This window comes from Salvia splendens, unplaced genomic scaffold (assembly GCF_004379255.2).
Source record: "Salvia splendens isolate huo1 unplaced genomic scaffold, SspV2 ctg205, whole genome shotgun sequence".
Classification (NCBI taxonomy): domain Eukaryota; kingdom Viridiplantae; phylum Streptophyta; class Magnoliopsida; order Lamiales; family Lamiaceae; genus Salvia; species Salvia splendens.
Window position 1 is genome coordinate 3,380 of NW_024598843.1, and position 15,397 is coordinate 18,776.

General features: G+C 41.5%; 1 protein-coding gene across 1 annotated transcript; it reads right to left on the bottom strand.

Annotated features, from left to right (window-relative positions):
• Positions 1 to 9,999: 9,999 nt before the first annotated feature.
• LOC121789309 (rac-like GTP-binding protein ARAC7) lies at positions 10,000 to 11,599 on the bottom strand. The gene is made up of 8 exons (XM_042187787.1): positions 11,258 to 11,599; positions 11,097 to 11,184; positions 10,918 to 11,027; positions 10,780 to 10,843; positions 10,646 to 10,713; positions 10,496 to 10,561; positions 10,294 to 10,406; positions 10,000 to 10,192 (listed from the first exon to the last, which is right to left on the bottom strand). Exons 1-8 carry the CDS (start codon positions 11,354 to 11,356, stop codon positions 10,159 to 10,161), a joined length of 642 nt encoding a protein of 213 aa, XP_042043721.1. The 5' UTR covers positions 11,357 to 11,599; the 3' UTR covers positions 10,000 to 10,158.
• Between the last annotated feature and the right edge of the window lie 3,798 nt (positions 11,600 to 15,397).

Consider the following 15,397-nt stretch of genomic DNA (forward strand, 5'->3'; position numbering starts at 1 on the left):
AACATGCGAGAGGAAATTTTAAAGGAAATCTTGAAGTTGTTGTCGCTAGGGATTATCTATTCAGTGCCGGACAGTGAGTGGGTCAGCCCGATCCACATGGTTCCAAAGAAATCGGGATCCAAGTTGTCAAGAATGAGAGGAACGAGCTGATTCCAACAAGGCTGGTCACGGGTTGGCGAATGTGCATCGACTACCGGAAGCTGAACAACGCAACAAGGAAGGACCATTTTCCTTTGCCTTTCATCGACCAGATATTAGAGAGATTAGCTGGGAAAAATTTTTCTGCTTCCTAGATGGGTACAGCGGGTACTTCCAAATTCACGTGGATCCTGAGGACCAGGACAAAACCACTTTTACTTGCCCGTTTGGAACCTATGCATACCGTCGCATGCCTTTCGGTTTATGCAACGCTCCAGGTACGTTTCAACGATGCATGATGAGCATATTTTCCGATTTGATTGAGGAGTGCATAGAAATATTTATGGATGACTTCACGGTTTACGGAGACTCGTTCGACTCTTGCCTTCATCATTTGGACATAGTTTTGGAAAGGTGTCAGCAAAGAGTCTGGTTTTGAACTTCGAGAAGTGCCATTTTATGGTCACCGAAGGGATAGTCCTAGGACACGTAGTCTCAGAAAGAGGTATCCAGGTGGATCGAGCCAAGGTGGATGTCATATCCAAATTACCATTCCCTACTGATCAGAAGGGAATAAGGGGTTTTCCTGGGACATGCTGGATTTTATCGAAGATTTATAAAGGATTTCTCCAAAATCGCCCAACCCCTTACCAGACTGCTTCAAAATGATGTGGAGTTCGTTTTGATGAGCAATGCAAGGCAGCTTTCGATCTTCTCAAAGAAAAATTAGTATCCGCACCTATCATACGAGCTCCTGATTGGAACCATCCTTTCGAAGTAATGTGCGACGCCAGCGACTTTGCGGTAGGGGCCGTGCTGGGTCAGAAGATCGATGGGAGGAGGCACGTAATTTTTTATGCGTCCAAGACTCTAAATCAAGCTCAGCGGAATTACGATACCACCGAAAAGGAGATGCTGGCAGTGGTGTTTTTCTTTCGAGAAGTTCCGGCCATATTTGCTGGGATCTAAGGTCGTAGTATACACTGACCATGCAGCCCTTAAGTATCTAGTTACCAAGAGAGAATCAAAACCACGCTTGATCCGATGGGTACTCTTGTTGCAAGAATTTGATTGGGAGGTGGAAGATAAGAGAGGAGTCGAAACAAGGTGGCAGACCATTTGAGCAGAATAGTGCAAGAAGGAAACAGCGAGGAGGTGCACGACCAGTTCCAGAGGAACACTTATGTGAGGTGATTTTTGCACCCAGAAAAATTGATTGGAAGAAGTGTACAAACTTACCTGGTCAGAATGATGCAGCAAAAGGAAAGAGAAGGTAGGGCAGGAGCCATGGTATGCGGACCTGGCCAACTACCTAGTAACTGGAGAACTTCCAGAGGTACCAAGTGTTTACCAAAGCCCAACGAATGAAGATCAAGAGTGAGGCAAAATATTATTTTTGGGACGACCCTTACCTATGGAGGGTAGGATCCGATCAAGTGATAAGAAGGTGCATTCCTGACTGGGAACAGCGGGATGTGTTGACCCACTGCCATTCGTTAGCATGTGGAGGCACTTCGGATCCAAGAAGACGGCAAGGAAGATTCTGGATAGCGGCTTTTACTGGCCAACTCTCAACAAAGATGCATACGAGTTCTGCCGGAGCTGTGAGCGTTGCCAACTGACCGGTGGAATATCTGCCCAAGAGAGATGCCGCAAGTACCGATTATTGTTGTGAATTATTCGACATATGGGGAATGGATTTCATGGGGACTTTTCCCTCGTCCTATGGCAATCTGTATATCCTAGTCGCGGTGGATTACGTCTCCAAATGGGTAGAAGCGACGGCCACAAGTACGTGCGAAGCAAAGGAGGTGGCCAATCTTAAAGATCACATTTTCAGCCGTTTCGGAGTCCCAAGGGCGATCATCTCTGATCAAGGTACACACTTTGTAATCGTACAATTGAAAGCTTTAATGAAAAAGTACGGTGTGCACCATAGACTTTCAAGCCCCTACCCACCCGCAAGCTAACGGCCAAGCCGAGATCTCTAATCGAGAGATAAAGAAGATTTTGGAGAAAACTGTGAATCCTTCTCGGAAGGATTGGAGCGTGAGATTAGAGGATGCTCTCTGGGCATATCGAACAGCCTACAAGACCCCCATTGGTATGTCCCCTTACCGAATAGTTTTTGGAAAAATGTGCCACTTACCTGTAGGGATCGAGCACCGAGCATACTGGGCAGTACAGAAAGTGAATAGGATGCTACCAGCCTGTGAGGAGGAAAGGAAGCTGCAATTACAGGAGCTTGAAGAACTTAGATTGGAATCTTTCGACTCGGCCATGTGGTACAAGGAGCGAACGAAATTATGGCATGATAGAATCTGAGAACCAAGGAGCTCCATGTTGGCCAGAAGTACTACTCTTCCAGTCGAGATTGAAGTTAATGCCCGGGGAAACTCAAATCTAAGTGGACAGGACCGTACATCGTAACAGCCCTCCGAGCTAATGGAGCGGTGGAGATTTCAGGGAGTCTTTCTAACTCTGAGCCTTTTGTTGGAATGGACATAGGTTGAAATCTTTAGGGATAATAGTGAGGTGGGGGTAGTGGATGAAATTCCACTACTACCACATACTAAGGTCACATACTGATTAGTAAGATAGGAATTTGGAATTCCACGTGGCTAGTTTCATTTTGATATATTCTGCATATACTGGCCAGGTAGGATTCCAAATTACCTAAGGAGAATGTAAATACTGTATATACGTAATTAATTTTTGCATGCTTGAAAATTTTCTAAAAATCCAAAAATATATTTTCGGGCCTTAAATTTAGGTTGGGGTACACTTTGACCAAGAGATTACCTATTTAGTGTCACTCCAATTTGTATTTAAGTGCCATTTTGATTATTTTCCGTAATAGGTAAGTATAGAGGGAATTGTGGATAGGACGTAAATTTGAATTAAGCGTGTGCAAGCTTTTGCAGGGTGGCAGTGCTGGAATGGTGTGGAGCAGAGAGAGTACACACGCTAGCCAATCAGGAACCAACACCTGTCGCCCAACCACTTTCACATGAAGCGGCATGACCGGTAACCACTGATAGCCGGTTGAAACCACCTGCAACTGCCATTTCCTAATCCGAACTAAACCAGACCGACCCTCCCTTTCTCCCTCAAAACCCTCATTTCCAAATACCTTTCAAGAAATTCTCCTCTATCCCTCTCACAGAACCATCGTTCTCAAACCAAACCCTAATTTCTACCGTCAAATCCACAAATTACAGTCATGGGTAAGAAAGCTATCGCGAGGAAAATCAAGCCCCGTCGTGCGAACACCCAAGATACGCAGCCGCTGCGAGAAGATACCCCGGAGGCCCAACCACAGTCGAACCAACCACCCCGCACCGACTGCTCAACCGCCGGCCACTATTTTCTTTGGATGCCGTAATGGTATTCCTTCGCCAACAAGACCCGACTAGGGACTGGACGGCGGCATTGACCAATTTCGGCCACACGGGGGGCATAGGAAACCGCACCCAGTGAAATTCCTCATGCACAGGTCAGACACGCAGAACTACAGTCGGAGGAAGGATCTCCCTCAGCCGCCGCGGCATCGGAACCCTCGGGTACCAGATTCGGCAGACCTGGAAGCTATCGCCGCGTTTACAGCTCCGACTCTGAGGAGCGAAAGAAAAGGTCCAGCCAAGTAAGGGAAACCCAGGGAGAGGTGGCGGAGCAAAAATGACGCCCGAGAAGGACCCAGTATTTCAAGAAGTAGACGGCCAGAGATAGATCTGAACGAATCAGCCAGGAAACAGGGCCTCATGACGGACGAGGAGTTTGACTCGATAATGAACAGGGTAAGCCGAAGAGGAGGAGACAACCTGACTTGGTGGCTGAGGGTCTGGACCTCGCACCAAGATCAGTAGGAGAGAATGAACAAGCTTTTAGAGAACCCATACGAAGGATAAGACATCCCAGTCAGAAGGAGAAGAGGAGAGGGAAAAGCAGAGTGAAGCCAAGGAAGCAGGAACAGAGACAACAGAACCAGAGGTAGAGGCATCCACCCCAGGGGCACCTCCGGTAGTTAAACCGATCCCCGTCAGAAGGAAACTGGTAGTGAAGACAGGCTCCAAGGCAGAGCCACCCAAACCGCAGAGGAAATCGCAACGTTGTTTGGGTAAGTGGGCACCCAACAGGGCGGAACCGAACACGCGGCGGAGGATCCCTAGAGATCGTGAGTGACGACGAACCCTGTCCGGCGCAAGAGGATCAGGGTGTGGAAGCGAGCGGGTGGCTGAGGGACTGGACCTCGCACCCGAGTCAGTGAGCCCCGAACAATTGGAGAAGGAAGATGCCAAGAAAGAGTGCAGATCCAGAGACGCCACCAACCGAGGCGGAAGAGGAAGCTAGATACCAAGTAGAAAGGAAAGAAAGGGCAAGACCGTTGTGGAGAAAAAATCAAAAACCAAAAGAATGCGTACCCCGAACACAGGCATAGTGATCACTGAGACTGCCCGAGGACCCCATCAAACCGGCAGACACAGAGCGATAGTGAGTACGAGGCCAGTGAAGAATCTGAATCAGATAGCGACACAACCATGGAAGAGGAGGAATACAAGGAGCGGAACTCCCCAACGATCATCGAGAACTGTTGCATCCACCTGCCGAACCACTCCGGTTATAAGCGTTGGACGGTGGAACTCACGGATGACGTTGTGGAAGAGATGAAGTTGTTTGACGACAAGAAGCTCCAGTCAGTTTACCGCACAAAGAACGCAAAGGCAAGAAGGTTAAGTGTGGAAAGGTAATTCATCTCCCATCCTTAGATGAGATGCCAAATTAGTGAATCGTTTCTAGCCCTTTTGCATGAGTTGGGTTTTGAATGGTTGTTGAGGAATGAGAAGTTAAGTGTCCCGGTCGATTTGGCCAAGGAGTTTTTCGCAACTTTTCGATTCGAAGTCACAACTGATTTGGATATAGAATGTGTTAGCTTCAGGGTATTTGGAGGAGAAATTAGGATGAATCTGATTGAGTGGACTGTGAGGTTGGGTATATGCAGTTTGGAGGGAGGCAATAGGACTTGAATGGGAGAACAAGGGAGCGGGGGATTCCCCGCCGCATGTTGGAATTTGAGCCCCAGTCGGCTTGGGAGGAACTTACTCACCCCGGAGCAGGGCAGTTCCAATCCACGATCTCCCGATCGATCCACCTTAGCGACCCCGTTTTACGCCTGGTTCAACTTTTTTAGACTACAATCTTTTGGGGCAGTCTAATTCGGCAGTCGGACATCAATGACGGAGTTGTACCTTATATGGTGTGCAAAAAAGGGCAAGAAGCTGCACTTAGGTCTGGACTGCATACACATGTCACCTCGTCGCAACTCACCCAGCACGGAATATTTCCCTCTGCCATATATTGGGAATCTTCATGAGGAACAACATCACCGTTCGGAGGACGAAGACCTAACCCCCACTAACGATGGTGAGCGCCCCAGGATTGTTCGACATCCCTCTGTTCGTCCGAACGAACACGGTGTACATGAGGCAGGGCGTGCCCTACTTTTATGCGATGGGAGAAGAGGCAATACCCACTGCTCGGATAACAACAGCTCAGGAAGCACCAGGACATGACCAGAGGCGAGATAGAATTGAACAATCTGTGGAAAAGATGGCTGAGGAAAATAGACAGATGAGGGAAGAGATGATTCGTTTAGCGTCAGCAATGGAACAGGTATTGAAGGAGTCTGCGGAGCAGAGAATACTGACTCAGAAGCAAGCCGCTCTAGAAAGGACAGTCACTGAAATGGCAGAGGAGAATCAGCAATTGAAGGCAGAGGTGATCAAGCTGGGCAGGAGTTGTGGAAAGGATGTTGAAGGGCTCTGCAGAGCAGGATATGATGCATCAGAGGCAAGCGGCCATGGAAGCTATCGTATCAGATCTCGGGGAGGAAAACTCCAAGATGCAAAAAGCAATGAACAGAATGTTAACCAGTATGGATAACATCTTAGAAGAAATGACCTACTGAGGAAGGAGCAAGCTGCAGGACCGAGTGGCCATGGTGGCCGGACTGATGAACCACATATCCAAGAGACCGGAGTAGAAGATGAGCAGAGAGACAGCGGACGCCGAGGTGCCGGCAAGAGCCGAGGAGCCGGCGAAGGAAAATGAAACTGGAACGGAAGAGGACAACCCGAAGGAACAACCTGCACCACCTGCCCCACGAAGGAGCAGGCGACTTCGATAGACCCCCCCCTACTGACCAAGTTAGTTTTTTTTAAGCTTTTTTAACTTTTCGTATTTTTGTTATGTTGTGGTATTCGGTTAGGTAGTATAATCTGTGTTTGCGAGCAAACCCCACTTCATAACACTTAGCCTATTCCATAGTCTAAGTGTGAGAAGTTAGGGTTGTTTCTTGGTAGCATGTTTTCTGTGTTTTCTTTTGGTATATACGTGTTTCTTTGTTTAGTGGATTTGTCCGGTGTTCAAACCTCTCCCACTTAGCCTATTCCATAGCCTAAGTGTGAGAAGTTTCTGTTTGAGTTGTTATTTTTGTTTGTTATTTTGTTGTCTGTGTGTCTACCATACTGGCCAGTACTTTTTTTTTCCACTTCACAGCCTTATCTGGGGCAGACACTTGTGAAGTAGGAGGGGGGACGTAATGGCCAGTATGATGTATATATATGTGTGTTCTGTGTTTGTGCTCGTTTTGTGTTTTTTAGGTCTAGTTTTTTTTTTATGTTGTGTGCTGATTTGGGCTTAAAACTCAACCGTCCTGAGCTGGAGGTGAGGGGAATTGAGGGAGATAAGACAAGCTGGAAAACCGAAACCACTCTCCTTAGTACCTCCTGACCAGTATAGATGATGTGAGTATGAGAGAAAAGCCCACACTTAGAGCCAAACACGAAAGCCCTCTAAAATGTGAGTTATAAGCCTTAAAGTGGAACCACTTTCCACATACACTTAAAGAAAAGGGAGGCTACCACAATTTGCCTAGGGTGAAGTGATCACGGGTAGCAAATACTGAAGGCAGTAGGAACCCCCCCCGTTCAAAAAAAAAAAAAAAAAAAAAAAAAAAAAAAAAAAAAAAACCACCACCTTTAGAACCCTTTTTTTTCTTAACCTTTTATACCCAGATAAAACACCCCTAGCCCCTGGGACTGTGTGTAAGGCATGAAACAATGGAGCTTACTGGCTAGGAAGAAGTGTGAAAAAAGCAGAAACCAGCTGGGCAGGAAAGTTAGAAGAAAATCGACCAGGGAGACATTCCAGGTCCAAAAAAAGGAAGGGATAAGGGTGGCAAAGCCACGAAAAAAAAAGAGAGGAAGAAAGAAAGAAAAGAAGAAAATGGTCGGAGATTTGACCACACAAAAAAATGAAGGAATAAGGGTGGCGAAGCCACAAGAAGCCTACTAACCAGTTGGAAACTCAAGCCAGAAGCACCAGCTAAGAAAAGCAACTGATCAGAAGCCTGATGCACCACAATCCCCCTTCATAAATTAAATAGAAGTTTTTGAACCTTAGAGCCTTAGGAACATCTACCCAAAACACTACAACCCAACAGCCCCGTTACAAGCCTTAAAGTCCTTCAGTAGCTGCACGTGAGATCTAAGTCCAAAGCAATTGTGGTTGAGCATGATGAGAGATTCAGTCCTAACGTTCCTGGTGAGGTGCGAGTGACTGAGTGAACCTAGTGGTTGACCGAGAGTGTGGGCGATCTTGACAAGCAGATGTACTGACTGGGAGAGAAAGAGGGGGGGCGGCAGAAGTTCAAGGCTGTCTAAGGCCGGATTGCACCTGATCCCGAGGGGAGGGATGGTTGAAAATGTAGCCCAATCTGTTAGTGTTTTATGTATTTCTGTGTTTGTGTTTGTGTTTTCTTTCTTCTTCGTCGTTGTAGTCTAGAGTCCAGTTTTAGGTAGAGTCGGGCAGGGAAGTAACCAGGCTAGAATGCGACTTATTGCTTTTGTTTGTTCTTCACGCTTGAGGGCAAGCATGTGGTAAGTGTGAGCAGTTTGATAAGTCGTATTCTAGGCCTCGGTTACTGGTCAGTATGACAGGTTTAAATGATTATATTTGCAAAGCAGTTGCTCAAAGTGTGCAGGATAAGTGTTCTGGCCAGTAGGGAAGTTCCGGAGTGTTCGGGTAGAAAAAAGCGCCAGCATGGTCTCATACTGATCCGTATACGTGCTAAAACGGCTTGAGATGAAGAAGACGGATAGCTGGGACGGATTACCCACAATTAAGGGCAAAGAAGTCAAATTGCAGCGAGGATTTACCCTAAAAATCAAGGGTAGCCTCCCTATAAAAGGTAGCCAAGTTGGAGAGAGAAGGAGCAGCCGGGGGGGGATAGACTTCAATTCACCATCATCTTTAGGTAGAGAGTTCTCTCGGTAATTTCAGTCTTTCAGCCGTGTCCACTTCTTGCCTCGCCGAGCCATGATCACCTGACGTTCAGAATGTTCCCGAGTTCCAGTCATCGTCCGTTCCAGTTAGCTAGATCGTAGTTCCAGTCAGAGATTTTATCGCCCGGAGTGGCAAACAATCTTTAAATTGCTTTCGTAGTTTAATTAGTTCTCCGTCTTTACGTTGGATTTCTGTTACATTTTGGGATTTTGTTGTTTTGAAATGCTTGCTTTGGATATCCGAACGTGTTAATGCTATGAAGTTGATTTCCGTTTCGTTCATTGTAGTGTTCTTTTCTTTCCTTGTCTAGTTAGCTTAGATCTAAGATTTCTCGGTGTTTTAAGTGCTAAATCTCTAAATTCTGTTACGTAACAAATTTCTTTAGGATAGGTAAACATGTACTATTTGATCTGGAAGTAGATCGTTGCATGCAAGGCTTCGTTTTATTTTCTGAATCGATCTTTCATGTTGACCAGCATGCAGAAGTCCAGTTTCAGCGTTTGATTTCAGATTTGATTTCTTAGTTTTAGATCTGTGTTCGCGAGTTGTTAATCTGCGTTTGCCGGGTTGGATCTGGAATTGTTATCTGAGTTTAAGTTGTGTTGTTGGAGAAGACGATGTCTACATCCAGATTGGGGGACCACCTTACTTTTATTTACTTTTGTTTTCTTTTGTCCTTCACCTCTGGTTGTACCTGCAGATCTGTCAGCCTAGTCACCACTACCCTCCACTACACTCTGAATATTCTGTTTAGCCAAAAATAGAAATACCGTCCTTTCCAAACAATTTCTGTTACACCATGTCCCCTCATTTCCACGTACACAGTTGCATTCCATGATCTGCTCCCCCATCCTAGTCAGTAGGACGCCACCCTTTAATTACTCGCCTAGGTAGAAACTCAACCCGAGCGTGGTAGCTAACCAACCCTCCAAAACATCACCGCAGTAGTTTAAACGCACCATCTCTGTGGGATTCGACCCTTACCTCCACTATACTGATCAGTAGAAGTGGGTTGAGGAATCTTTGAAGACGAGGTCTAGGCTTAGTTAGGATCTTTATCCTGCCAGTAGGATATATCCTCACTTGAACGACACCTACGCACCTCGTAACCTCTTCACAGGTCAGGCAACATTAGCATGTCGGTGTCTTCAAATGGACTGACAATAACTGGAATTGATGATGGGAGATATTGGAGCCGAATATTAACTGAGGAATCAAGTTTCATTTGCATTTTGAAGTTTATGAGAAATTTTCTTTAATTTTTCCTAGAATTTAGGATTATATCGGTTGATTGGTTCCTTTTTATGGTTGGTATTAATTGCAAAAGTAAAATATGTAATGTTGACACACATCTAATTAGGATTACTTCAAAACAATTTGGGTATATAATTCTTGAAGCCTCCAGTTGAAAAAATAATGTAATGAAATACATAATCTTCATAACTGGATGAAATGGAAATTTACATGATAATGATATGAGGAATTAAAACTGCAGAAAGTAAAAGCAGAGAGCTAAAATGAAAACAAAATATTAAATTGAATCACACAACACAAGTAGTAGAAGTAGTAGTAGTATAGCATAAATCATAGACTACTACAATACCCTGAGAGAATGAACAGTCCCCCCATGAGTTAAACTACCAAACATTGTTACATTTTGCACCACAGCTGCCTGCATTAGGCGACGCAACCACCACAAACAATACCTTTCCTGCACAAAATGTTAAAACTCTATCACTTATTTTGCTCATAGTGGTACCATAGTGATGGTTTTGGTTTGATAAAGTAATTGATGATAATCTATAAGCTTACACAATTGAGCAGCCACTACTACTGTGTCGCTTCTTGCGCGGCGACGCCACTTCCTTTCTGCGTGGAGGTTGAAGCACAACTTTGATTGCAGTATCAAACACACCCTTCACATTCTGCCACCAAACAAAGTAATGAACAAATTCAGAATCCAAACTTGACCAAGGCATGAATTAGAAATATATAAATATCCAAGTATCCTTACCTGTTGAGTCTTGGAGCTGCATTCTATGTAAGCTGCTGCACCAATCTGTTTCCTCAGCTCCTCTCCCTACACATTGTTGTCAATGCAATCCAATAATAACTATACAACAAATATAGGAGCAAGAGCAACGAGTCGATAAACACTACGCACTTGGGCTGTGGTGATGATGTTGGATCCCATATGATCACCAAGATAACCCCCCCTGTCATCCCTCAGATCTACACAAGGGAAGCAAAAATGTGAGTCACAACTCTCACACACACCCATCCACTCAAAATTCTTACCTAACTTTGTTCCAACAAGCACAATTGGAACATTGGGGGCAAATCTACGAAGTTCAGGCATCCACTGTAGAAACAAACAAGACTTATTAATCAGAGTTGTGAAGATTAAAGAGAGAGAGTGAGGAAAGGGGTGGGTACCTTCTTGAGGACATTTTCATAGCTAGCCCTACTGATTAAAGAGAAGGCCAAAACAAATATGTCTGCGCCTCTGTAACTCAGGGGCCTCAACCTGCTGTAATCTTCTTGCCCTTTCCAACTCAACAAACTAAAATTAGTACAGTTATACTAAAAGGGAAAGGGGGAAATAATATACATACCTGCAGTATCCCAGAGGCCTAAGTTGACAATGCTGCCATCAACAGCCACATTAGCACTAAAATTGTCAAACACTGTTGGAATATAATCCTGCCATTTACAAACCCCTTCAATTCACAAACTAATTCCACTATTCAACACAGAGAAAGAGAAAGAGACTAACGGTAGGGAATTTGTTGCTGGTGTAGCATATGAGCATGCAGGTTTTGCCAACAGCTCCATCTCCCACAGTCACACATTTGATGAATTTTGAAGCACTCATTATTGAATCTTGAGAGTTAAAGGAAGAGAGAGAGAAAGCCCCAAATGCAAATGCAAATGCAGAAGGAAGGAAGAGAAAAGGGGAAATGGTTGGATATAGAAAGAGAGCAAATTTGGAGTTTCAAGAATGGCATAAAAAAACAAAGCTACGGACAAATTAAGCTCATGTTTTTGTGGTTATGTGTGCATATTGAGTGTGTGTAATGTGTATCTATTTCTATTGCAGAGAGAGAAGAAAAATGGGTGGGACTGGGATGGATGGTTTGACTATCGCTTTTTGTCCCTCTCAATAAATTTGAAATATCCAACAGAAACATTTTTTTAAAAATATGCTTTGATGGGACCCCGCTTTCCCAAACCAACCCAACTACCACTATACCTGTTTCCTCTCAATATTATTACTGCTGAATATTTTCAAATTAATAACCTCTTTTTCTTGCATTTATAACAACATTCACTAGTCTAGTAAATGTGCTATTGGTATGTTTGGAATAATGAACCAATCAAAATTTATGTCTAATAATATCTAGCAACTTCATCAACAGATATAAGAGCATCCGCAATTGGGCGGATGATAGGCCGCCCGATGCCTCGGGCGCGCCATCGTCCGCTCACTGTGGGTGCGCGGACGATGCCCGATGCATCGTTCGCGGACGATAGGGCATCGTCCACCCATTGTGGGCGGCGCGGACGATGCAACGCATTTTGTTTTATTTTTTCAAATTTTTGTATATTTAAATCTCGTTTGTCATTCTATTTTTCATAAGAACATTTCTCTCATCTCTCACATTCCGTACGGATATTTCGATAATCTCTCACAAACAAAAATGAACCACGACGACTGGAGTACCTCGGAGGGCGTTAGTTTGGGCTCGTAACCGCCGTCGTTGAGAATGCGTATTTTTTTAATTCGTATTGTAATGTATTATTTTTAAATAAAATGAAGGTTTTTTTTCCAATTTTTGTAGTTATTTAAAGGGTAAATTGCTTCAAAAGTCGTCAACTTTGCAAATAGTTTGGTATTTCCCGTAAACTTTAAAAGTTGCATGAAAAGTCATGAACTTTACCAGGTGTTGCAAATTTCCCGTACGACCCGACCCGGTACATTTCCGGCAAAAACTAATCCTACGTGGCTCGTCGGAGGCGTGACATGGCAAAATCTCCGGTAGAACAATAAAACGACGTCGTTTTTTAGTTTCAATTAAATTAAAATGTATATCAATTTAGGGTTTATGTCTCTTCTCTTTATGACAGAAATCTCAATTCCCGTCGAGATTTCAACTCTTTCTTCTCCATTGCGACATGTAACTGGTCGCGATTCGTCAATCTACAATCCCATCGCGATTCGTCAATCTACAATGCTCTAATACTCCCAATTTAATTAACGTGTATTGTTTTATAATCTACGATGCAACATTAGAATAATCTAATCCAACTTAAAATGATGATTTATTTAGTCGATAATATATAGGATAGTGATAAAAGAATAATTAAACTCTAATGCATAATTAGGGATCAAATTTTGACCATCTAAAAATAACTTTCATATTTGGTTATGCATTAGGATTTGATTATTTTTTTTTAACTTATTCATCCAACTCAATTATGATCAAGTAATAGTATAGAGTAGTAACTTCTAGTAGTATAGTATTTTGATCAAAATTTCGTGACAAAAATATTAATAGAATACAAATAAAATAAACTCAAAATTCTATGTCACTTTGATTAGAATTCAGTTCATTGCCAGCTTTAAGATTTATAACATTGCCTTCTAAAATTTGGACAAGTTAAAAGGCTACTTTGGCCATTCGAATTGAAATGGACGTTAATTGAAAAAATATTTTACAACAAAAGCCAACATACATTTCACTATTGTTCATGCGTCTACCACTTTTGTCGGGGTTTTTGGGCTTCTATACTGTTTTCATAAAAATGTGAGTTTTTCAGTCTTATTTGAAAAGGTTTATGTTTTTATATGGTATACAGATTAAGTTATAAAGTGATATGAAAATTGACTTATTTTTTGGTTTTGTTATAGAAAAATATTTTTGGGTCTTCTTCTTCTTCTTCACAATATTACCCAAAAATATTCGAAGTAAAAATAATTGTCCAACAAAGGCAAAGATTGTTAATATTCTTTGCTACTACCAAACACTAAGTTTAGCCCATTATTAATTTGGGTTTATTTGAGCATTGTACTTTAGTTTAGACTGTATATCTTTCATGTTGCATGAAATCACTTTTTTTTTCATGTTAGGCCATGGAATCGTTATCGTATTCGTGTCATATCCATGTGTTGTATAAGTTGTGTGGTGTTCGTATTCATGTCAACCATATTCTTATGGTATCGTAATCGGATTTTGCCTTCTCGTATCGTGTTGTGTCGTTATCGTGTTCACACAATTAACTTAAATATCTAACATACTTTACTCAAGCAGAAAACCGAATCTAATGTGATTTTTTTAAAATTCCAACTAAGTTTGTAATTCCTGTATTTTCTACAAATACTTTATTAATGCCATAGTGGAAAAGATTTTCATGAATTATATATAAGTACTAGATTTTTTATTCAAATACTGGAATTACTTTAATAGAAATACCTCCAATTTTACATTTCGCCTATACGGTACAAATAGTTAGATGGGCTTAAGTTGTAAAGCCTTTTGGGCCGCACAATTTCTGTAAGTTTGTTCATAACAATGTAATATGAATATGATGGTAGTAAATAAATTTGTAATTGTATGATTACTATAATTTTATATAAAATAATTTCAAGTTATAATTGTATAATATATTTTCAATTATTTTCTAATAGAATAAAAAATTGATATAAAATCACTCCCTATCCTAAATTTGTAAATTGAAAGTAAATCAATAAAACATTAATTTAAAGAGAATGAAAAATTACACAAACTTAAATTTAAATGTACCATAAGAAAAACGAAAATAAAGCTAAAAAAGAAAATGAAAGAGACAAGAAACGAGAAAAGGAGAACGGCTAAAATATAAATTTGGGATTTTCTGTGAATGCATTATGTATTTTCATGTGTGTAGTTAATTATTGTCGTGTTGAAAGAGAGATATGTCTACCAAATATTTAGATTTTCAATTCCAATTTCAAATGTTATTGTAAAATCGAGCGATGGATTTAGAATTGGAAGATCTATTTGCAATTCCAAAGCACCGATGATGCCAAACATACCCTAATTATAATTTAAGTTTAATATATAATAAATTTTATTTTAAACACGTTTAGTACATAATAAAATAAATATTTATTCCTTCTAAAATTAGTTTTCACAACCACAAAAACTCCCCACTTTCAATGTTCTATAATGCATAAGATTTTGAAATGACTAAACTAATATTATGCTGCCAAATTATAAATTAACGGTTGGTAGTTGTGTTTTAAAAAACTAGAGGTACATTGACGAAAAGAATATTTTCAATCTGATGAATTGCTTAAACTAATAACAAACTAAACATGCAATTTTGTACTTATATACTCTAGACAAAATAGTAGGTATGTGATACGGTTTAAACTGTTATTTAATTCCAAAGCCAAACCGGTAGTGCAATTAATCGTTTCAAAATTCAAAATGAAGTGGTAGTGCAAAACACTACAACATGAATGAGCATGTAAATCAATATTCCCCAAGTGACTGCATAATTGTGACCCTTGATCCGATACATGCAATGCAATAAAGTCATTTTTGTACAGTGTATATATAAAGAATCTTTATCAAAATAGGCCTCCCATTTCCCAACTTTAACTAGGTGTTGAAAGGCTAAAGTGAGTGGAAAAGGACATAAAAGGAAGAAAGAATACCTAAAAGGATACCAATAGTAAAGAGGGGACAGAAGCCAGGTTAGAAAGATAAAGCTTCTCAAACCATTTTACATTACAATATTTATTATTTTATACTATTCCATCTTAATATTCTCATTCTATATAGTTTACATTTAAAAATTAGTTGTAACAACTTTTGCATTAGGAGATCAAGAGAGTAGAAGTGTGTACGCGAAAGTGAAAGTGAAAAAA

Coding starts and splice junctions, on each gene's coding strand:
- LOC121789309 (XM_042187787.1), bottom strand. CDS start 11,356: ATGAGTGCTTCAAAATTCATCAAATGTGTGACTGTGGGAGATGGAGCT. Junction 10,844..10,917: donor ATGAAAATGTCCTCAAGAAG/GTACCCACCCCT, acceptor TTGTTTCTACAG/TGGATGCCTGAACTTCGTAG. Junction 10,193..10,293: donor AGTAGTGGCTGCTCAATTGT/GTAAGCTTATAG, acceptor CATTTTGTGCAG/GAAAGGTATTGTTTGTGGTG.